This window comes from Lissotriton helveticus, chromosome 3_1 (genome assembly GCF_964261635.1).
Source record: "Lissotriton helveticus chromosome 3_1, aLisHel1.1, whole genome shotgun sequence".
NCBI lineage: Eukaryota > Metazoa > Chordata > Amphibia > Caudata > Salamandridae > Lissotriton > Lissotriton helveticus.
The window spans coordinates 487,888,929-487,914,283 of record NC_136061.1 but is presented as its reverse complement, the minus strand read 5'-3'; the positions used below and the strand labels follow the sequence as shown (position 1 = coordinate 487,914,283).

Genomic DNA, 25,355 nt, shown 5'->3' with positions numbered 1-25,355 from the left:
GCCTACCCTAGGGGTGACTTATGTATTAAAAGGGAAAGTTAAGTACTGGCAAATGGTTTATTCTGCCAGGTCGAAATGGCAGATTAAGACTGCACACAAAGGCTGCACTGGCAGGACTGAGATGTTTGAAAGGGCACTTAAGTGTGTGTCCTAATCAGTGCCGTAGGCCCACTAGCAGCATTTAATTTACAGACCATGGTTATATGCAGTACCACTTACTAGGGACTTACAAGTAAATTAAATGTGCCAATTGGGTATAAGACAATTTTATCATGTTTACAGCAGAGAGCACAAGCACTTTAGCAGTTATGTTATGTTAGATATTCTTATAGTACTAATGGCTGCCCCAGAAACGAGGCGACCCAGCGGAATCTGACTGGAGGTAGAGAGAAGGGAGCTAGATGGTGGAAAAGAACCAAGTTTTGGTCAATTTTCTGAAAGTCCAGTGGTTCTGTGTACTCCGGGCGGCAAGAGGGGAAGAGTTCCACAAGATCGGGGCACAAGCCCTGAAGGAGCGTCCCCCTGCTCTACACCTATGCACTCGGGTGGTGCGGGCCAGATGTTGGTTAGCAGAGCGTAGGGCGCGAGAGGGGACAAATGTAGTACACAGACCCTGGAGAATTTGGGGGCCCTGACCATGAAGAATCTTATGCGTGGTGCAGAGAGTTTTAAACTTAACTCTCTGTTCAATTGGTAGCCAGGGAAAATGACGAAGAAGGTTGGAAGTGCCTAAAATGAAAGTGTCCTCATGTAACGTAACTGGTGCTATGTAAAGCGCTCTGATAACTGATTCGGTTCGGTTCTAGTTCGCGCTATATAAAACTCTAAAAAAAAAATAAAAAGAAGAAGTGTGGCAGTGCTTAGGTAGCCAAAAATAGTACGTGCAGCCGCATTCTGTACCCATTGAAGTAGTTTGGTCAGTTTTATTTGCACCGATTAACAGTCCATTGCAGTAACCTAACCGCGACTGCACTACAGATTGGACAATTGATTGCCGAATTGGGGCATAAAAAAACCCAAAATGGGTTTGAGGCCATGGAGAAGACCAAAGCATAGCCTGGCCACTTTTTTAGCATGTGGCTCAAATGAAAGAACCCCCAGTTGTAAGTAAACAGAGTCCTAAAAGTCAACAAAAACGGGTTCAGAAACAGGAGGGTGAAGATAAAACGTTTGGGGAAAACCCTGCAGAAAGGGCCAAGCCCAACAGGTGGAAATTCCAAAATGTACTGCCTTGGATTGGTTTGTAACTTGAGCAGGGATGTCGCAATACTGGATTTAGACCATTTGAATCCGTCCTGGAGCGATTTTATTTAAAACCGGATTGAAAATCAGCCAATTATTTGGCCTGATACGCAACACTCATCCACAATGAGAATGAACAAGACCATGTGGTCAAGGTATGAGATACATGATCAGTGTGATAAGTGGTTTAAAGTACTGATCTTTGATTATTACTTGCTAATAAAACAGAAGACTGGCAATCGATGTAAATAGATAAACCCATCAGATGATGGGCTCTCACTGACTGTTTATTTGCAAAGGACGTTGATTTATGAAACTACTTTCTGCATAGCTTAAGCAAAACAATTAAACAATTTCTGAAGTACCTTGATGAAGAGCAGAACATGTCCCAATGGTCAATATAAAAAGATTAAGGAGAACAAAGCGAAAAATTATTTCATCTTTAACCTCAGCATAAATTAGAATAGAAGTGAATAGAAGAAAAGAAGGTATAGAGTCCACAGAAGGATAAGTGCAAAGGAGTTGTATGTTTAATAAAACAATGTCTAAATTAATATTAAGCCATGAATCAAAAGGCAGATTTTAGCAATAAAAAATAACTTTATTTTTTCTGTCACATTTGGTGGTTTTGAACAAAAATCTGTAGAAATCTTTGCTGGTTAGGTAATTACAGGAGTACTGGGCAGCAGTGAAATAATGTTATCTTCAATCCATTGATAGACTTTGGAGTCTGGCACACTGGTCTGTTGCCTTTTCTTTGTGATTTTCCATTTTTGCAATTCTGGATCCAAACTGCATAGCCCTTTTTGGAAGTATGCAAGAGGCTTTGAGTCCCAGTTCCTTAGCTGCCAAGCGCAAGATTAACTTTTCACCGATGCCACGTGGTAATGTCAAGTCTACTTTATCCCATATGGGCAAAGAGTTTAAAAAGGAGACAACGTCTTCGTCAAGAAAAGGAAATCTGTATAAGAAATATCAGGGAAAAAAAAGTGTTTATATGTACTTACTTATACAAGGAGAAAATAGTGTTATTTTGGTTTAGTAAAGCAAGCAGAGCAAATAAAGTACATATATTACAAATCACGTTAAAACAATAACAAAAACCCTACTATAAATTTACTCTGCACCTTAATACTGAAGAAATTTTGAAAATCCTCAAAAAAGCAAGTGATGTGTGTCCTTCCTCCACAAATGATCCATTGCCCCCCCTTATTCAAATTTACACTATCAGAAGCAGTCCTCTATTACTCTACTCATTCAAACCCATCTTTTCCTTTGATGTTCTGTTGGGTCTTGTTTTTTGTTTACATGCCATGCTTTTTATGACCTTGTCCATAAAATCTGCCATTTTTTGGTTTCGCCTGCACATCACTTGCACTGTGCTTGTGAAGTCTATTATTCTCAATATAAACTTAAAAGGGGTTTGAATCCACCCCCTCTCTTTACTGGCTTTTCATTTGTTCATGTGCTTGCCACTTAAGTTTAATTCATTCCTATAGGCTGTAGCAAATTTCCCTGAATTTTCTAATGCTTGTTTTATCTAGCCATCAACTTTCAGTAGGTTAAAACAAGGTTGTGAGATTGTTTCAGCTCTCAATAAGATAATTTTCAAAGCTCTCTGATCTGCAAGAATTTGACTAAAGATAATAGGCAAATAAAGTTCTATACTGACACACAAAGCTTTGAACATGAGAAAAGCGCATGATGCTAAGTTTAAATGGCGTTTTTACTTATTAAATGGAAGACATATTGCTTGCTTCATAAATGCATCCTCTTCCTATAGTTCACAAGGTAGGGGCAACTCCACATCGATCATCTCTCCAGCTGGAGGATATGGTAAATCTTGTGCCAGAAAGTGCCCATCAACGACCTTGTGCGTCAGATCAACATGAAACCTGAAATCCTTCAATGCCTATTCTTAACTTTAACCACCAAAAAGAAAGCCAACCTGCCATGTTGGTTGGCAATTGTGCCAGAATTTCAGGAGGAAATGGCTGAAGAAACCATTTGTGGTTCATTAGCACAGAATCTGTTACATTAAGAAATAGCTAATGATTGAGAACTCTAAACCTTTTATGACAATTGTTTGTTGTTTGTGAATGAAAGATCCTCACCAGTCACTGAGCAAATGAAACAAAATATTAAAGCTTATAAAATGCTATTACTCACCCATTTTAACCAGCACAGAAACTATTTAATCCTTGGCTGTAATTGCAACAAAATCCTTGCAAAACTGAGTGAGTTTTTATTGCCACCTTGTGCTCTGCTTTACTCATCAACCTATTAATTTTACCTTGTCCTTTTCTTTCACGCACTTGCCTTACATTGTTCGTTTTAACTGTAACCTTAACTTTATATGCAATGTTTCAACTTTGCAGGAAACGGTTTCTTTGTAGCATTTCAATGTATTGCCATACCTTGATTCAACTTGATAACCACTGAGAAAGCACTTTCTAAAACTCCCCTCACTTGTGTTCTGAAAATGTAAACATTGTAAATTATTATTATTATTATTATTAGGGACATTTATAAAGCGCTGCGTTACGCACACCGGCGTGTCCACGCGCTAAAAGTGGGAGAGGCATCGTGCAGGGGACACAACAACTGAGCAGACATGAGCTTTATTTGGTATAAAGGAATGTTTTTAGTTTCGCTCGGAACCTCGTTTCCTCCGGTTCCAGGCGCAGGTCCGCTGGTAGTTTATTCCAATTATTTGCCGCTAGGCATCTAAAGGACCTACCTCCCATGCGGGCTCTCTTAACTCTGGGGATCCTCAGAAGACCGCCCCCTGCGGATCTGAGTGCTCGTGCAGGTTGATACACTTCTATCAGTTTATTCAGCGGGTCGGGTGCCCTACCATTCAAAATTCGGTGACAGGTGCAGAGGGCTTTGTATTCCACTCTTCTCCTCACAGGGAGCCAGTGTAACTTCTGGAGGGCCGCCTTAGAAGGCGCCCTTCTGGGCAGCCTGAGAATCAGACGTGCTGCCGCATTCTGCAGCACTTGCAGGCGTGCCATGCTTTTTTCTGGAGCCCCCAGGTACAACAGGTTCCCGTAGTCCGACCTAGCTGTCACCAGAGCATGAACCAGGGTTTGACGGGCACCGATCGGGAGTAAGTCCAGGACTTTTCTCAGTTTCTTCAAAATCCCGAAACAAACTCCAACCACCCGGTTGATCTGGGGGCCAAAAGTAAGGCCCGCATCAAACCAAACCCCCAAATTTCGTGCTTCTTGGCAAGGGGTTGGAGTTGGTCCTAGACAGGGTGGCCACCATGCCGACGACCAAGCGGACTGGGCTCTCCCCACCACCAGCACCTCTGTCTTGCCGCCATTAAGCTTCAAGCAGTTGATAGCCATCCACTCGGCAAGCTCTTTAATGCACGACCGGAAGCCATCGGCAGCAAGACAGGGCGCGTGCGATAGGGAGATCACCAGCTGCGTATAGTCGGCATACGAAACCAATTGGAGACCATGGCTCTCCACAATCGACGCAACAGGCGCGACATACATATTAAAGAGGGTCGGGCTCAATGACGAGCCCTGAGGCACGCCTTGGCCCAGGGGAACCCCCTTAGAATAGCAGTCTCCTTGCCTTACTCGGAAGCTTCTCCCCTTGAGGAAGTCCTGGATCCATCTCAGCGCGGTGCCAGAAATGCCGCCTCTGTTCAGACACTGTAGCAAGATGTTATGTGCTACAGTGTCGAACGCCACGCTGAGGTCCAGCAGGATCAGAGCCATAGTTTGGCCTGCATCCACACCCTCTCTCAGATGTTCCGTAGCCATAAGGAGGGCGGACTCGGTAGAGTGGCGTGGCCTAAAGCCAAACTGCGTCGCGTGGAGCAATCCCGTCTCTTCCACATGCTTCATAATTTGGGTATTAACCACCTTTTCCGCCACTTTGGACAGAAAAGGCAGGAGTGAGATGGGCCTCAGATTTTCTAATACCTCGAATCCTATGTGGGGTTTCTTCCGGAGCGGGAGCACCACCGCCTGTTTCCACCCCTCAGGCAACTTTCCCGATCCAAAGGAGGTGTCCAGGACATGCCTCATATAAGGCTCCAGTACTTCCAGGCTGTCCGCCAAGCGTTTGGGTGACACCGGGTCCCACGGGGACCCTGATTTAACAGAGCGACACACCGCTACTAGATCCTCAAAAGAGGGGGTGCGGAAGTTTGTAAGGTGCCCAGCCATCTCTATGTCCACCAATGCTGCCTCAAAGTCAGCCCCTGTCGGCGGATTCGGGAAAGTCGAGTAGATGTTCTCGACTTTAGTAGAGAAATATTCGGCAATACGGTCACACGACTCCGTTGAGCAACTCTCCGGATCTGTAGATGAATTTACAGTAAGCAGAGACTTGTAGATACCGAATAGTTCTTTGGCCGAGTTTTCCGCCCCCAAGATTTGTCCTGCATAGTAGGCTGCCTTAGACTTTTTAATCAGCCTATGATGAAGGCGCCTTTTTTCCAAGAATAGTTCCCTAGCCTGATTGTCATAAGACACCCTCCAGACTCTTTCAGCTCGCCTACATTCCGCCTTTGTTTGCCTCAGCTCGCCACTAAACCATGGGGCTGAGCGTTCTTTCCGGGCACATGCGGAGGTGCGGCAGAGTGGGGCTGTCTGGTCAAGCGCTTCAGTAATGCGCTGATTAAGGTTAGAGACCGCCGTTTCTATGTCTTCGCCACCCGGCTGGCCCTCCCTACTTAAGGCTAGATTAAAATCCTCCACCGAAAATGTAGCCCACTTCCTCCTAAGATAATTAGGGGGTGCCTGACTGAATTTGGTGGTTTTTAAGCTATGTATGGAGAAAGCTACCAAAGAGTGGTCTGTCCAAGGGATAGGCTCTATTTCCGACACCTCCACACCTCCCCAGTTCGCATAAACCGGGTCCAAGAGGTGTCCCTGTCGGTGCGTGGGGCCTGAGAGCTTCAATTCCAATTGAAGAGCTAGCATATCCCGACAGAAATCCTTGACCCCTATAGCCTCTGGGCAGTTTAAATGCAAGTTCAGGTCTCCCAATAGGAGGAATTTATCCCTACGTAGGGTAGCCTCCATAAGATTTTCTAGCAGGCTCTCCCTGAACTTTGTACACGCCCCTGGTGGTCGATATACCAGACATCCCTTGATCGACGTGCCCCCGTTGATTTGAATCGTGAAAACTCCCGCCTCACTCTCCGCAATCAACATACGCTCCAAGCAGCAGCCCAGTGTTTTCCTGAAAATAACAGCAATCCCCCCTCCCACCCCCTCTGGCCTATCCTGCCTCACCCACGAGTAGTTCTCCGGCGTGGCCTCGATAATGTCCGAGTCGGAAAACTGGTCTAGCCATGTTTCCGTAAGAAACAGTAGGTCGAACTTTTTATCTGTAATCAGCTCAAAGACATCAAGTCTATGTTTACGTAGTGACCTTACGTTAAGGAGACCGCAGGAAAGTACTTGCTCCTCAGTATCCCGCAACAGGGTGGTGTAACGGAAACCACAATGAGGACATTCCCTCTCGTCACTCGACATGCCATGCATGCACAGAGATGGCGTGTGAGGACGGAAGCCAATAAGTTGATCCCTAGCCCAACAGATCTTACGGCCAGGGGTTGTCGCCCTAGCCCGCGATCGGCCGCGGACGGGCGCAGACGGGCTTGCCTTTGGCGCGCCTTCGGATGAATGAAAGATAACCTTGCTACTTAGCTTAGTTTACTCAAATATGCTAAGAAAGTGCTGCTTACATCAAAAGTTCAACTCAATAAAAAGAAATAATGGAAGGATTTGAATTCCTATTAAGGTTCATACAGCATTATAGTGTGTTTGAAACTCAAACATAGTGTTTAGCGAGCACCCATCCACATTCCTAAATGACCTATTAATTATACATCATCTCCAATACAGCTGACAGCCACAGCACCCTGGATGGCAAAGAAAGCCCACACCATTGAGTCAGGAAGGCAAATGAAAATGTTCTCCAAGGTTTCAAGGTCACACCTCCCTTTCAACAGCCCCTTTACTAAATGTTTCTTCCGAGCTGGGGAAACTGACCCTGATCTGCAGGGCCAAAATCTACATGTGGAGATTAGCAGACACCCATCATAACATTAAATACCAAACAATTACAAACATTAATAAAAAAACACTCCAGGATCAATCCTTTTTAGTGCTTTATAGGAGGCTACATAGCTTTCCAGCAGAGTACCAAAAACAATGAAGATGCATAGCTTGCACACACATTTTCTATCAAGTGGTTATTCAAATATATTTTACAAAGCCTCTGTGCAGTTATAGTTAGGACCTAGTTTTCACAGGAAATTGATTTTTTGATTTGCTAATTACTTTACTGCCATTTGATGATTCTTCATATAACTTTCCCCTAAAAAGGTTCACCTATCTCAGGTACTTCCTTGCTGGAAAGATTTGAGGTTATTCATCAAGTGGAGGGCGAGAAAAAGTGGGATCCCAAAACACAAATTCCCCATGCAATTTCCATAGAGAATTTTAGGCACCACTACAACCAAAACGTCTAAACAGAATTACACCAATTCTTTTTCAGAAAGCTAGTTCTTTAACTAGACAGCATACCTTTTGTTATTTGGTATGAACCATTTAAGTAGTTTTGAGGATTAAGGCTCAAAATGTATAGCTATCTGGACAGCTGGGTTCCCGCGGGCACACAACTTCAAATAATAGGATATTCGGATTGGCAGGGGCTTTTTCCCCTTCGGCCACCTTGCTCAAGTGGGAGGAAGAGGCTCTTGCCAGTCCCCCTGGAGCTCAGGCTCAGATTGGCTGGCCAGAACATGACAAAAAGTATTCTGGCTGCGGATGCGGGGACTCTGTCCTTGTCCCGAAAATATAAAAGGGAAAAAAAACCTAAGGTAGTAGGCCAAATGTTTTTTAAAAAGCTTTTTTTTTGGGGGGGGGAGGGGGAGGCTGCTGCAATTCCGCGCCAGCCAGTGAGACTCCCTTACTCTAGCGAGAGTCATGAGGGAGCACAGGGACCCACGCTGGCTCTTGGAAAACTTTTTTTAAAAATAAGGCATAATGTCTGTGGTAGGTTGGCCGCGTATGGGAAGCTGGACCTGGGTCTAACCAACACTGCATACAGTCAAAGGCAGTTTTGCGGCAGTGGTTGGCCACCTGCAGGGTTGTTGGCGGCGGGGTTGGCATAGTTATGTATGGTAATAAAATATTTCTTTCCGTAAAAAAAACCACAGAAACTAAATGGAAAAGAAACACAGGTAAGAGTGACATTTCAGTTAGGTATATACCTTACTTTAATAATATCTTAATTTACATTTGAAAAAAATGGAAATTTACTGAAAACAAACAATGGTTAAAGTGACGTTATAGTTATGCGAAAATGACAGTTTGCATGTAACATTTTAAAATAAAAAAAACTCACCAAAATTCACAAGTTATAGTTAACTTAAGTACCTATGCACTGTTTATCACCTCACAAATTACATCATTCATGGCATGTTCTATGACGTGAATGATATCACTGTTGACATCTTATATGTAATCATTGAAGACAAAACTGTTACATTTAAACTGACATTTTCACATAACTCATTTTAACCTTTGAGGATTTTTTCACTAACTATATATGTATATATATAGGCACTATAACCAAAAGGTTACAGGTACATTTTAGTTAGGTTCAGATTTTACACACATAAAACCATAGAAATTCAGCAGCTGTAGTACCTGACCCAAGTATAGCTTACGCCCCCCCGCAATTCACTTTTTATGACCTCACATATTACATCACTCATTACATGGTCAGTGACATCACTGATGGCATCTCAAATGACATCACTGATGACATCATCCAGTGAGTGTTTCGTAAATGTTTCTGTCACTGAAAGATATATACGGAGCTATTGAATACGTTAAATTATTCTTGTTTCTGTACTAATGAGTGTTAGCATTTCTAACACATATCATCTGACCCATATCCCCATTTTTAAAGTGGGTGTACTATTTATGAGTGAACAAACAAGCTGACACATGTCCCCTGTTGATGTATGTCTAGGTAATACTTTGCTACAGTCTAAGCTGTTCATTAGACTTCACTCCACAGTGACAGTCAAGTACAGTTATGTTTTATGACATACTGATCCCTTTTCTTAGACCCCTCTCCTTTGTGATGAATGAGTGTATTAGTTTGCAATAAATTCATATGTTCTCTATGATCTCCTTCTGGGGTGATGGTGTAGTGGTTTGCAACAGACTGACCGCTCTGCTGACAACTTCCACCAGGATGAAGCATAATTTTACTAGTGGTTTGGAACACAGTGGACTGTCCGCTAAGATTTCTCTACTCGTGTTGTAGTTGGTTGTGTAAAACGGACGTCTGCACTAAAACCTCTTCTCAGATTGACGAATGATGGGTTTGTATTTTGTGATAAACTAGTCAGTACAGCTAGATGTCTTACTTTGGTCACTAGTGTTCAGAGTAGTGGTTTAGAAGAGACCGGCCTCTCCGCTGAGTACTCTATCTGGGATGATAAGTGAGTATAGTAGTTGATAAGGTTACAGTGAGCTCTCTGCTGTATGTCTCACACTTATCTCTACTTATTTAAAAAAAAAAAATTGTATTTTTTTAAAGTATATTGAAGTTTACTGTGCTGAGTGAAGTACTGAGTGATGCCATTTGAGAGGTCATAAGTGATGTCAAAAACCATGCCATGAATGAGGTTATAAGCAGTGCATTTCCAGGGGCATAAGTTATGGATTATGTTACTTACCCATTAAGCATCTGTTCTAGGCATGAAGAGCTGTAGATTCACATGCTTTGCATACTCCTGCCATCTAGTGTTGTTTCAGGATGTTTGAAAATTGTTTTTCTTCGAATAAGTCTTTCCGGTCACGAGGTAAGGTGACTCTTCCTTTTGGTGACTGCGCATGGGCATCGACTCCACTGTTAGAATGTTTTCCCGCAAGAGGGTGAGAATGGAGTAAGTAAGTTTAGTAAAAAGATGTCCAAGCATAAATATAGTGAATAATGAGAACTGCAACAAGTACATGTGCCCGGGGAGAGCGCACATGAATCTACAGCATAACCATAATCTGTTGGAGGCATGTGTGCTGTAGATACACATGCTTTGCCTAGACTAAATAGCAGTATTCTCCCAAAGTGTTTGATAACCAGTAGATGTTGCAGTTGTCTGAAAAAGTGTCTTTAGCACTGCTAGGCCTACATTTGCTTGTTGGCGTGCTAATACAGCCACACAATAGTGTTTGGTAAATGTGTGCAGTGCAGTAAATGTGTGCCATTTTGCTCTTTTACAGATGTCAGCTATAGGGATGTTACGTAAAAAGGCCATAGATGTCCCATCTTAAAATGCCAGATTTAGAAATAGGATTGCCTCTGTGTGGTGGGGTAAATGAAACAAGCAGTTGCTTTGTTTTTATGAAAATCTTTTGTTCTTTCCATATACTAAAATAGAGTACTTCTGACGTCAAGTGTGTGAAGAGCCCGTTCTGCTTCTGAATCAGGCTGAGGAAAGAACATAGGTAACTCAACTAATTGATTAATATGGAAAGCAGAAACCACTTTAGGAAGAAATCTGGGATTGATGCGAAGAATGACCCTAGCTTTATGGAGCTGAAAGAAGGGTTCTTCTAAGGTTAATGCCAGCAGCTCACCAACTCTCCCTAATGAAGTTATTGCAATGAGGAATGCAACCTGCCATGAGAGAAACTGTAAAGGAGACTTGTGAAGTGGTTCACAGGGTGGACCCATAAGTCTTGTAAGTACAACATTAAGATACCATACTGGTGCCGGGGGATTTCTTGGTGGCATAACTCTTTAAGCCTTCTATAAAGGTTTTAATGACAGGAACTTTGAACAAAGACAAATGCTGTCTGTTTTGCAAAAATTCAGCTACTGCTGCTAGATGCAACCGAATGGTGTGTAAGTTAGCCCACATCACTGTTGGTGCAGAAGGTAACAATGTTCTGAACTGAGCATCCAGAGGTAGAACATTAGTACAGCAGACAACAAATTGTTTCTATTTTGCTGCATAGCAAGCTCTGGTAGTAGGTTTTCTTGCTTCTTTCGGAATAGTCATACAGACGGGTGGCAAATTTAAATATCTAAACTCTATGACTTCAGGAGCTAAATTGTTGAGTTGAGCTCCTTGGAATTTCTCCATGGTTCCGAGTGAGGAGACTGGAGGTTAGATGTAGCTTTTGTTATGGAACTACTGAGAGCTCTAACAGGGTGGTGTGCATAGGTTGATGGGACCACGTTGGAGCTATTAGAATCAGGCTGAGGAATTTTTTCCTGAGCTTCTGAACCAGAAATAGAGGAAGAGGCAAAAAAGAGTCGGCAAGTATCCCTGACCAAATCATCCATAGGGCATTGCCTTTGGATAGAGGGTGTGGGAATCTGGAGGCGAAGTTTGGGCATCGTGTGTTGTCTGCTGTGACGAACAGATCTATTTGATGATATCCCCATTGTTGAAAGTATGGAAGGAGAACGTGAGGATGAAGTTCCCACTCGTGTATTTGTAGTCTCCTTCTGCTGAGGAGGTCGGCAATTTGATTTTTCACTCCTGGGAGGTGTTCTGGCAGAAGGTGAATTTTGTGACGGATTTCCTATTTGCAAATTGGCTGAGACAGTTGGAGTGTCCCTCCCCCGCCCCTGTTTTTGTCTTCAGAGGTTTTAATAAGAGCTGATTCTGTACTGTGACCTCCACTGAAGAAGTATTGCGTGGGATCTAATAGCTGGTGATCGTGAATAAATCGAGTTAGTTGAGTGTTTACCTCTTTCAACTAATTTTGCCAGGAAGGGAAGCCGTGAGATGGCGCGAAAAGTGTATTGGTCTTTCAGGTCGAGATTAGGCTTTTTCAAGAGATGGATGATGGATGCCTCCTTCCAAGCTTTGGGTAATCGTCCAGCTGTGAACATGGAGATAAAACAGTGAAGTGAGTATTTCTGCTATTGGTTCTGGGCAATTCTAATCACTGCTACGGGACAGGGATCTAGGGGAGAGCCTGATTTGATGAGTTGAAATAAGTCTATGGTTGCTTAAGTGAGAGCGGGGCGAATTCGGTAAAGACCGTCAGTTGCACCTGTGGGCAAGATGTTGTTTGTGTTATTTCATTGCCTAACACAGTTAGGGCCTTACTTATTGCTACCGTAGAACTGTGTGGAATATTAGTTCCACTTAGTTTAGAGAAAAAAAAAAAGAGGTGATATCATCACAGAGTTTGGCTGCTGGGATACTTTTCTCCTGGGGCCCCAGGGACTCCTTCCCCCAGGACCAGAGGTGGGTGCCCTGGTGCCCCCATCTGCTGCATCCACAAACCACTAATTGTAGGCCGTGTGGGGGTGGGGGTTGGGGAGGGGAGAGAGAAGGGAGCCCCAGGGCCCCCTGCCTCCAGCATTTCTACCACTCGGAGGGAGCAGCAGTTTTTGCTGACTCTTCCAGTCAGAAGCAATTTGTGTTTCCCTGTCGGCAGGAGTGCGGGCAGGGAAACAAAACATTTTAAAATCTCCCGCCAGGTGGAAGCAAATCTTCATTCCCTGCTCGTGCTCCTGCAGACAGGGAATGCATGTTTGCTCCCACTCGGCGACAGATTGAAAAATGCTCCCACCATGCTGGAGCAAACATGTTTCCTAGCCTGCACTAATGGGGGCAGAGAAACTACTGTGTCTAGGGGTGGGTACCCCGGGACAGTTTTTGAGCAGGCACCGGTTCGGGTCACAAGGCATTTACTGGCTCTGGGAGGGGGCCGCTCCCTCCCCTTTAAAGTATTGTCTGGCCCCAGGGGAATTGGGTCACTGGGGCCAAACATTATCATCGCATTATTAAAACTTGCAGAACGGTATAATCAGGCAAGTAATATGGAGTGAAGTTCATTCTTGTAATGAGATATATAAAATCATATAAAGAAGATAAATAATTGCCTACCGAGGCACTCTAGTGCCCCACCTAGCAAACTTATTTAAGGAGGCAGTGGACAGAGGTTTGTTTCCGCCAGAAACTGATATTGCCACCATTGTGGTTCTCCCGAAATCCCAGCCTCCCTCCTGATTGCGCACAGAGTACCGCCCCATATCCCTCCTTAACACCGAAATTAAACACTATGCCACCATTCTGGCCCAGCGGCCGAAAGCCTATTCGGCTTCATTGGTGCATCCGGATCAGTGCGGGTTCATGCCTCAGCGGGGGACCCGCCACTGCCTCCGAAGACTGCAGCAGGACCTGGCGTATCGGCACCTACTTACCCCTTACTTGGCCCTCCTGTCCATAGATTTTGAAAAAGCTTTCGATTCAGTGGACTGGGCTTATCTACATGGCGTGCTGGTCGAGATGGGGTTTGGGCCCCACTTCTATTCTCTGGTCCTGTACGCCCATCCAAGAGCGCGAGTCCTGGTTAATGGGGTACTGTCGGAGGCCTTCCCCATCGCCACGGGCAATAGGCTGGGATGTCCCCTTTCTCCCTTGCTGTTCGCCTTGGCGATGGAACCCATTTCGTCCTTGGTGTGGGCAGAGGACAGCCTCCGCGGTTGGGAATGGCCAAACAGCGAGGTGGACAAGATCGCGTTATACGCGGATGATGTTCTTGTCTTCCTGTCCGACCCAGCCTCCTCCGGGCCACCGTGCCTCCGGATCCTGCACGATTTCGAGCAGGCGGCATGGTTGCGGCTTAATCCCGGGAAGTCCGTGTTGGTCCCCCTTCATCTCTATAGAGAGTGCTTCGATTGGCAGTCCACCATACCACTCCGGAGGCAATCCTTTAAATATCTGGGGATCTGGATCGCCCTTCTTCCCAAACTGGGTTGGCCCCTCAACGTGACCCCCTTGGATAAGAAGGCTAAGGAGGATCTCCTCAAATGGAAGTCTCTGCCTCTGAACCCCCTGGGGAGGGTCGCCCTATTTAAAATGATGATCCTCCCAGGTTCCTTTACGTCCTACAGAACACCCCCTTCTGGTTTTCAAGGGCCTGGTTTAAGGAGCTGGACAGTCTAATTAATAAGTTTCTCTGGAGCCGAGGACTGGCCTGGTGGCTCTGTCTACTTGTCAGATTGCGTCTTACGACGGCGGCATGGGGATGACGCACCTTCACTTGTACTTTCTGGTGGAACGCCTATTAGTGGTCCACGATTGGTTTAGTGGGGGTTGGTCGGACCCAGCCTATAGGCTCGAATTGAGCGAACTGGGGATTACGGACATCCAAGGCATGCTGTATGTGGAGCCCGTCACGAACCGACTACCTGCTGTAACGCGCTTGGTGTTGCTGCCGTGGCGGGCCTCTCTCCGACACACGGGATGGTTTGGGAAGCTAATCCAGTGTACTCCCCTTTGGCAGGGGGCTTGGCTTTGGGAGGTTAGTGGGTTGCGGAGATTTAAACCTTGGGACCTTATTGGTATCTCCCAGCTAGGGGACGTGTGGGCAAGGGGTCAGATGTTGTCCTTCCAGGAGCTCCAAACTCAATACTCCCTACAATCATCCCAGCTATATAAATATTTGCAGTTGAGACATGCCCTCTTCAAACACATTGCGGGCGACACAAGGCTCCCTAAATACCGCCCCACCGAGGCTCAGACTCTGTTGGGAGAATTGGGTAGGGTGGGGGTCTCCCGAATTTACCGCCCCCTAGTTAATAACACTCCCACATCTCTGGACAAGTTGAGGGTCCAACAGGTGGACTGGGTGGGTCCCCTTGATGATGTAGACTGGCGCGATGCCCTTATGGCCTCCAGAATAGTCACTGTCTCCGCCAAACTCAAGCTGATTCAGTTATACTACTTACACGCCGCGTACCTCACTCCCCTGCGATTAAAGCGAGCTGGTTTGCACACAGACGCGGCGTGTACCAGATGTAAGCATGCCCCGGCTGACTTCCTCCAAATGGTTTGGTCATGCTCCCGCTTGGAGCAGTTCTGGGGATCCATTGAAGCGGAGCTAATGGAGGTATTGGGCTGGGAGGTTCCTCACGATCCACGTCACTCCTTGCTGGGGATCACTGATAGGCTGGATGGGTCCAGGAATGACAAGCGGTTTTACAACATAGCCATGATGGTGGTCAAGAGGGACATTGTGGCGGCCTGGATAAGCCCTGATCCCCCTACCCTGGAGAGATGGCGAAGAGGGGTGGACTGGTGTGTGACCCAAGAAAAAGCCATGTATAAAGCTAAAGAGCGTGTTAAGAACTATCGTAGAGTGTGGTGGAAATGGCTGGGGGCTGTGGAGGGTCCGGATTAACTGGACTCAAGTTTCGACTAGGTTATTTTATGGGGATCGTGATTGGGGGGTATAGTGATGGGGTAAATTAACTTATATCTGTGATTTCCGTGCATTGGCTGACTTGTTTTTATGTTCTAAAATCAATAAAAATTTGCTCATCAAAAAAAGAAGATCAATAATTCAATTGATCTCCGAACAAAAAAATCTCTCTATAAATACTGTTTTTCTTATATCTTTAACAATATCTTTGATTAATGTTCATCTTGCATAGAACCACTACTACGTAATGATGTCCATGATGTTATCTTTTCTTCTCTTTTACTCTTCTAAGGTGTCTAGATCGATCTCACATGTCGGTTTTAGAATGAATATCACCAATCTCACACAATGGATGATATGTCTCATTAAAATGCTTATAAGTGGCACTTTCGCATGTATTTCTTTTATATATATATGTATATAAGGAGAAATGTAAGATATTTCCTGAGGCTTTTTGTAAATAAAGTTAAGTCTAATCTTTCTACTTTCGACCTCCTTCCACTCGTTATAAATTATAAAATAACAGGTCCTGAAGAAGATGGTTTAGAAATGTAATCATTCCATTGAAACGTACGTCGACCAGTAAGACTGAGACACCCCAGCTATCAGCACAACAATCGAGGGTCGATTACATCACCCGGATTCTTCCCATCTGTGCATGCAGTGTTGTTCTGGGGTGCAGAGTGTGAGTGTGCTGTGTGTAAGGGATGTGGTTGTAGAGCAGCCGAGGTGTGATTGTGTGTGGGGTTGTGTTGAATCATATCCTGTAGTTAGTTGTGACCTTATAGGTGTTGAAATTAATTGTGCCACATGTATGACATTATTTGAATAATGAAGATAAAAAATTGTGATATAAACTGTAAAAGGTCATATAGTTTTTTATAATGTGAAATATCAGACAAAAAAGTAAAAAAGGAAAAAAATTAAATCAAATTTGTAAGAAGGATCATCTGTTCTGTGTGGAGAATTATGTTTTTATGCCCTAGCTTTGAGAAGCCATTAATTAAAGAAATTTAGGTCTACAGGAATTATTACGTTTATAGCTTTGATTTTGCTTTCCCCCTGATCTGTCAAAGTATTCCTCTTAGGGGGTGCCTTGCTAATTCTGGTTCACAGCGGTTTTGTAATCACAGGCTAGCTGTCTCGTCACATGGATGAGGTAAGCAAATGTGCCCAAAAATAAAGTGTTTTCTATTCTTTGACTTTGATTTCTTCTTGTTTCCTGACACAGTGGTGAGTGTTCTCTCACTTATAGGGACTGTGTTGCTTTATCATTCTTTTTTTGGTATGTATTTATTGTCTTCATGTTTTGTATTATACGTAGACATTTTATATTGGCTGAGTGATAGTTCTTGCCTGGAACCTCGTTGGCAATTACAAACGATCATGGAAGCCCTTCAAACGTTTGGCTTTACAGAAGCAGATCTTACAACACTGCTAGGTATCCCCACTAGTACAAACTAAAGAGTAACCCTGTCCAGTGCTGAAAACAATGAATGGACATCACTACTGAATTTAAGGAATAAATCTAGAAGAATGGAGTTGCATGCTACATTCATGTTAGAGTATCTCTGGGTTGCGGGTGCGTAACGTGCCGGCACTCTTGGTGGAACTACGTAAATTTTGGGAGATATGGTCGCATGTAGGTAATAGATGTTCCAAAGATTGGATGATTTTAATTATTGAAACAGCCAGGGAATTAGTAGCTGCCCTGAATTCGGAAATCCAAGTATTAGAAGACAAACTTAAAACTGGAACATCAGTAGAAGAGGCTAAGCTCAAACTAGACTGTCTTAATGCTGAATTGCATGACTTTGAAGAATATCTGATTTAAAAAAAGGCTGACGAGTTGAAGAAGGATATTAAAAGGTTTACACAAGTAAAGGCGTATCCATACATTAGGACTAACTATATTATCAAGAGTGTTAAAATGAGAGTGAGGCCCAATCATATATCCATAAGCAAAAGAAAAGTCCTCACTTTTTCAGACACCAATTCATCTGATTCGGAGGAGATGCCCCTACTAATTATGAAGGACAATGTCAAGGACACAGACCTCAGAGAGGTAGAGGCAGGGACTATCAACCATACTACCAAGTACCACCTCCTTTTTTAGGGTGAGGTCGGGGCCAGAGCAGAACTTGTTTTCCGAAATCAGACAGGAGAGGGTACCAACAGGTAGACCCTTAACCTTCTTAAATGTACATGAGGACCAGGAACCAGCAATACTGGAGAAACTGAATAGTGGGTCTAGGGTGGATACCATACCCATTTTCAATTGGTCCACACATAACTTGAATCATGATGAGTCAGCCATTCTCAGTAAAGTGCTGTCCTTCGTTCCAAATACTCAGTGTGACAAATTTAAGCTCAACCAAGATATCTTTGCCTTCTTTAGGAAAATTCGACTGAAAAAATCCTTCTCAGAAAGAGAAGTAGGTGAAGATGATAACCATTCAGGGTGTAAACCCAAATCAAATTTCACACCTACCCTGGAGATGGTAGGCCAAGAGATGGCCATTTTTGAGAAGTCTGTACTAAAAGAGATTCAGAAGATTGATAAATGTACCTACAACAGTAGATCAAACCTGTCCAAATTGGGAAAAAACTGCATTGTTGAAACTTCAAAATACACCGGATCTGACAACAAAACCCTGTGATAAGGGAGGGGGCATAGTCCTGATGGACACAGAGAAATATGATGAGAAAATATATTATATGCCGGCAGTACCAGAACACTATAGACCCATTAGATCAGGGGCAATTACCAAACTACAGGAACAGATAAGTAATAGCACAAAAAAAAAAGCCTATTAGGAGCTTGTTATCTGTGAAAAAGAATATCAGTTCTTAAATAAACTCAATCCGGTAATGCCGGTGATGTATGGAGTGCCAAAAACGCATAAAAACATCAGTGATCCATCATTGTGGCCTATAGTATCTCCATTAATTCCTCTTCAGAACCATTGTCCAAATATAGCGACACATTCCGGTGCCCGCTCACTACTAAATATAAGTCATACATCAGAGACACAGGGGACATTATTAGCAAATTAGAACATGCGCCTTACGACCCTGACCGTGAAATCTTGGTGACATTAAACATGGAAGCATTATATACAAACATCCCTCAACAACAGGCAATAGAAGCGGAAGCTACTCTCCTAGGCAGAAAGCCTGGTGAGAGGCCTGATGCATTCAAATTAAAATGCTTAGAAATGGTGTTGAAGAATAATTACTTCGATTTCAAAGGTTAGTTGTATCATCAAATTAAGGGGACCAGCATGGGGGCCTCTTGTGCCCCAAGTGTGTCCTATATATATATATACTGTGTATTGTATCAAGGACCCCCTGATTGGGATATGACTCCTGGGTCAGGGAAACAATTTTTTGTGCAATATATATACCCAGGCAGACTAACAGGAAACAATCTGGCTTTTCTCTAGAACATGTTATAAACTGTTCAGAATTCACACACAAACAACATATAAATAGAGCAAAGAGTAATAATGATATCAAAAATAATCTTTAATTATGATATAAAAATGTATAAATCCATTTAGATAAGTGAATACACAAAGTATACTTAATAAAATGAAGAAATTGAGAGAAAAGTAACACGGGGCATCTAGTTAAAGTCTTGGGACGATTCCGGAGACCCCGACAAGGTAAATATTGTTCGGCAAGTTAGACATCCTTTGTGAGGCCCTCGCTTCATAAACGAACATAATTTATTAAATTTGCTCCATCCATTCTTCTTGTCGTTTGTACTTATGGAAACAGGTTATTTTAAATAAACAACGCTGGCTACCCGTTTTTGCAACTTATATCAACCACGGCCCGTCTATTGCGAGGAAGTTTAACAGCCCTCGAAAAAGAACAGACAGAACAGACAGAACCACTCGACATCAATTCGAGAAGTAAACTACCATTTGGAAGGTAAAAATAATGAATAAGGTTAAAACCAGGGATAATAGTGGAACTGTTTATTAATGTAAATAAGTGGATACTGATATAAGTAAGGAAAGTAAAGTATCCTGTTTTGTTAGTTAAAAAGAAGATAAACAATGCTTATATAAATAGGTAATACTCATAGTATATGTTCTTAAACGACAGTTTAAAATAAGGAGTCATATTATAAGATTACTACTGAAGATTTTAGAAAAAACGGACATGTTAGTAAAAGTCAGAAATAAAACATCACTCTCTGCCAAAGAATTGAGGCTCAATACCTTTAATAGCTAATATTTGACATCCCCTTTTTCCAGGATTTTTTTTAAAGAAAACTATCGGGAGAACGATTGAGAAAAAGAAGGTAGAAATGAGATGGGAGCAGTGATTCACACTGAAACAGGTAAAATAAATGAGTTTAGAGAGACCAGGAAAAGACTTAGGAGAAAAATATAGTTACAACTCCTATATACAAGTGCAACTCTCTCTCCATACAGATTTCACATACCTGCCCTAAAAATTACAGAAAGGTGCCTCATTCCCTTCAAAAAAAGTCCCAATCGAGCTGTATAATGTGGATAATATAATGATTTTTAGGTAAGATTCTCTTGGTGCTATCTGTTTACATAAGAACTATAAAAAATAAGGGTTTCTTAATATGAGTCACTTGGAGAACTTATAATTCAGTTAATGAATGCAAAAGGCTCAGAAACAAAAAGTAGAGTCTGGTATGGCACCAATTTAGGAAAATAGACTACATCATGAGAATGTAAGTCTGAACATAGGTACGTTTCTGTTGTAAATGCAACGTCATCGCGGCGATAGCAATACTAAACAAATGTTTTAGTGTTTAGATTGTTTGAAAATGTATTAGGAGTATCATGTTTTATCAGTGGTTATTTTTGAAATTATTTTTGCGATCATCTTGAACCATCATAAAAATCGAGTACTTTATACAGAAATGAAAAATGTATGTTTCCAACCGTTTTATCATTTTTTTGAAAATAGTAAACGTCTGGCCAAAGAAAATTCTTGTCTTTGAAAATCTGATATCTGTATATGACTGTCTGTGGTAATGGTATTAGCAAAGATGTAATGTACTGCAATCTGGATGATTAATTAAAATGGTATTTTGTTTTATCTAGAATAATGGCTGGATAATCACTTGTCCTGAGGAAGACAGAATAGATTGTCGAAACGCGTAGACAGACACAGCCAAGCTCACCTGTATCAGGATTATATGTGAAATTATTTTTTACAATAATTATTGATGAAATTTTGTGTTTCTCTTTAAAAAGAAGGGATCAGATCAATGGTTTTTATATTTTAATCATTTTATTAAGTATACTTTGTGTATTCACTTATCTAAATGGATTTATACACTTTTATATCATAATTAAAGATTATTTTTGATATCATTATTACTCTTTGCTCTATTTATATGTTGTTTGTGTGTGAATTCTGAACAGTTTATAACATGTTCTAGAGAAAAGCCAGATTGTTTCCTATATATATATATATATATATATATATATATATATATATATATATATACCTACTGGCGGTCGCCAGTAGGTATATATAGTTAGGATTTTTTCTCTATGGGATTTTTGAAAATTCTATGTCTAATAACTTTGACGTTTGTGGACGGAATTGGCTGAAATTTTCAGGAAAATTGAACATTTTGTTTCTGAGCAGCGACTGAAAATTTGGGGGGGGGGGGGGTTCGTCAAGGGGGGGCCGAGAAAAAAGGGGGGTCCCAAAACGCGTTTTTCCCATGTTAATTTCCATAGGGCGGTTGGCCTCACTTTTAGCCCGAATGGCTGAATGGATTTGCACGAAACTTGGCAAAATTGTAGGGACTGTTAGCCCGATGTGCCTTTGCTAGGTCTCAAGATATGTGCTCCAGTGGATTTTGAGAAATTAACGTTCAAAAAAATATATATATCTGTAAGCGCGCTCCGGGCAGCGCCCCGGTTCGCGTACTTGACGCGTAACGGAACTTCGCGAAGCGAAGCTGATTGGCTCTCCGGTGTCTGTCAACATTCTAAACAGTCCGGAGCGGCCGCCATCTTGTCTCTCGGTAGGATCGAGAGACAAGAGGAGGCCAAAACAAAGGGGGAAATGACCATAAGGGGGCATAGTAGATCCTTCCTGACCCCCTAGGTTTGATGTGGAGGCTTTAAAAGGCCCAGCTGGGCAAAAAAAAATTATTTTTTTTTGGGTTTTTTTGCGTGGGTTGCGCCCGGTACGCGCACCGGGAAGCGGTCCGGGGAGCGTACTATAAGGAAAAAAGAATGATAGACTATGATATTTTGAAATATTGTATGTTTATTGATTGTTCTTTTTGTTGGTTTTTTTTTTTATTTAAGTAGCAGTATTAATGATTATTAAATATAAATGTATTTTTGAAATTGTGCACAGTATACTATAAGTCTGACTTTACTTTATAATCAATTTGGTACTAGTTTATGAATTACATATAAAAATGATTAAAGACAAACAATTTTTAAATATTAAATATAATTTTATTTTTCTGATTCTTTTTCAAAATTTAATAGAACGTCTAACATTTGACTGTCCGATATGTCCTCTTGTTGAGTGAACATAACTTGCCACATTTGACCGTCATCATAATGAAGTAAATGATCCACAGATTCTACACATTGTAGAAGTTCATGGTCTCGTGATTCATCCATGAATTCCAAGTCAATGGGTTCAATTATTTCCTCATTATTCATGTCTAGGACAATTTCAAAGGAAACGTTCTGTTCTCCTTGCATTTTTGTGCTGAAATTTGAATAAAAAATAAATATATCAGTAGAGATAGGGCACTGTTGGGTTTAAGTTCAGACAGGTAGTTTTGAGGCATGAAGAAGTACTATTAAAAAGTGCCTGTGAGAAAGCCTATGTAAATTCATAATACCACAGAAACCTAAATCAATCCATAATTATAATAAACAAGCCTTTCTCAATGTCTAACTCTTACAGAGGGATAGTATATAACTATCTGAAAATGTTTTCAAATTTATAAAATAATATCTTACCTTTTAAAAACAAGTTTAAGTTGTGAGTGAAAATGATCTTGCAATGTAGTTCAGGAAGTAGTAGTCAAAATGGCTGTGTTTCTCTCTTTTTTTTATATATATTCAGGTACATAACCAATCAAATGTCAGGTAAAAAAAGTAGAAAATGAAAGTAACATTTTAATTGGTTGTCAATTCCAACACTTCAGATGTGTTTTGTGAAGTAATTTACCTCAGGGTATTTAGAGAGGTCTACAGGCTAAATGGCTAAATGGAATTCCAACCAAATGTGTGAAAATGGTAGGGATTGATATGTAGTATGAGCTAATCTATATTTGGTGAAAGTGTCTCCAGGGTTTCTTCTGTAAATTACTTTCCCACCTTTTTTAATGGAGCGCTTCCCGGTGAGCGCCCCGGTACGCGAACCGGCAGCGTTACGGGAGTCCACCATTTTGTGTTTCGGTCGAATAAAGATACAAGATGGAGGGCAAATAATGTTCAGAATGGGTAGAAGGGGGCACGGTAGACGTATTTTGACCCCCTAGGTTTTCTGAGGGTGGCTGAGGAGGCCCATGTGTGTGAAAAAAAATCATTTTTAAAAAAAAATTCGCGCGGTTAGCTTCCGGTTCGCGTACCGGGGAGCGTACTTTGTGGAAAATTAGTGAAAAAAGTTAGAGTAAAATAATAATTGTGAGTGATCAGATGTAGGGTAGCTCTGAGAAGAGCTTTTGGGTTTATGGTACATTTAGGTACTTATAAGTAGGTACCAATGCACAGTCTTAAATTCAAAATGAAAACTCTGTTCCCTTCATCTGAGAAGTGAACTCCATCTCCTCTGTAGATATCTTGCATGTAGTAACGTAAGTTATTGTTTTAGATGGAGCCCATTCCATGGTCTCTCATGTAAGCTGAAACATATTTGTTTACATGCTTCCTCGATTTCTCAATTTGTGGACAAAATTGGTTCGACCACCTCCATTTCTGTCTTTGGCATATATTTGAATATACCAAGGCAGTTTGAGGAAAAAGTGCCATCAATTGCTCAAAGGTGTCCTTTAAAAGCATTTCCAGACCTACCCCAGTCAAAGTGCCCAAGTCATTTCCTCCACAGTGCACAATTAACAGGTCAGGTTTAGGCAAATGCATAAAGGTTTTCACCAATGGTATCAATTGGTGACATTTTAATCCTCTGTGGCCAAACCACTTAATTTCCACATCTTGTAAATTGAGGTTAGGTAAATTTCTGTTATCAGCATACCTCTGAGCCCAGTAGATGTAACTATGTCCAACAATCCAGACAGAAAACATGGTGAGAGGAGGTTCTGCTGCAGTCAGATGAAGTGTGGCAATGAAATGGGAGTTGAAAAAATAAGAGTTTAAAATGAAAAAAACTGTGGAGTTTCTGTGTTAATGAAGCAGTAGCAGTGATTGGTGGATTTTGATTGCTGAAAACAGAAAGTTAGGGTGCATGGATGAGTTCTTTGAAAGATGAAATTTGAATGGTCAAAAAAAAATCATTTATGAAAGATTGCACTGGATACGCAGGTGTACTGAGAGTTCAGAGTTCAATTGAAACATTGTTGTGTGAACTTGCAAACATGAGAGGTCTTTCAGGAAGTGGTTGCTATGCAAAAAAGGCAGAAAGGGCAGAGGGGGGAAGGGTGTTGATTTGAAAAAAGTGAGGGAAGAGTTTTGATTGGGTGACATGAGAGATATGTGTGATGAATTACAGGTTTTCTGTGCTTTTTATGGCTGCAGACTCTGGAGTGCATACCTTTTGCTCTGCTAAAGACAATTTGGTGTGTTTCTGAGACTGTTTTGAAACTCATAAAGTATTTGCTAAGGTGAGAAAAGATTCATTTAATTTAGATAGAGAATAGTATGGTTTAGGGAGAACATTATGAAGATAGTTGTGTATTTAAAATTTAGATTTGTGTCAAGTGTTTTACAAATAGATTTTGTTTCTTTGTGTTACATAGCCATGTTAAAAGTGACGCTAAAATAGTGCAAGGGTCTTACAAAAATGCTTTCATGTGTCTTAGGGTATTTTAACTCACTTCCCCATGAATGTATGAATATAATTGCTTTACAAGTTGTGTTTAAAAACATTTTTTGAAATCAATTAGGTTTCTTGATATGTACTGCTAGAGCTTCATAGGTTGCTTGGGGCATATTTATAAGGCCTTTGTGTCTCTCTGATGTTATTTTTCCCATTTTAATTTAAGACCTTTCCCTGTGGTGCAAGGTTCTTGTAAATACGCCCCCATCTGTGCTTGGCAAATTTAGATCTTGATTATTTGACTTACATAGCCATGTTAAAAGTGATCTAAAAATGGAGCAAGGGCTTTAAAAAAAAAGATTTCATGTGTCTTAGGGCATTTTAAGTCACTTCCCCTTGAATGTAGGTATATAATTTATTTAGATGATGTGTTTAAAAACGATTTTTGAAATCAATTAGGTTTCTTGATATGTACTGCTAGAGCTTCATAGGTTGCTTGGGGCATATTTATAAGGCCTTTGTGTCTCTCTGATGTTATTTTTCCCATTTTAATTTAAGACATTTCCTTGTGGTGCAAGGTCCTTGTAAATACGCCCCCATCTGTGCTTGGCAAATTTAGATCTTGATTATTTGACTTACATAGCCATGTTAAAAGTGATCTAAAAATGGAGCAAGGGCTTAAAAAAACGCTTTCATGTGTCTTAGGGTATTTTAAGTAACTTCCCCATGAATGTATGAATATAATTGCTTTACAAGTTGTGTTTAAAAACGTTTTTTGAAATCAATTAGGTTTCTTGATATGTAATGCTAGAGGTTCATAGGTTGCTTGGGGCATATTTATAAGGCCTTTGAGTCTCTCTGATGTTATTTTTCCCATTTTAATTTAAGACCTTTCCCTGTGGTGCAAGG

At 41.7% G+C, this 25,355-nt stretch overlaps 1 protein-coding gene across 3 annotated transcripts in view; it reads right to left on the bottom strand.

The window, feature by feature from the left end:
* Positions 1 to 1,487: 1,487 nt before the first annotated feature.
* Positions 1,488 to 25,355, bottom strand: part of ASNSD1 (asparagine synthetase domain containing 1) — a 151,171-nt gene continuing 127,303 nt past the window's right edge. For all 3 annotated transcript variants that reach the window (XM_078680364.1, XM_078680363.1, XM_078680366.1), the window contains exon 7: positions 1,488 to 2,203. In XM_078680364.1, the coding sequence (XP_078536490.1) occupies positions 1,948 to 2,203 (256 nt within the window). In that variant the 3' untranslated portion in view covers positions 1,488 to 1,947. The remainder of the gene's footprint in view (positions 2,204 to 25,355) is intronic.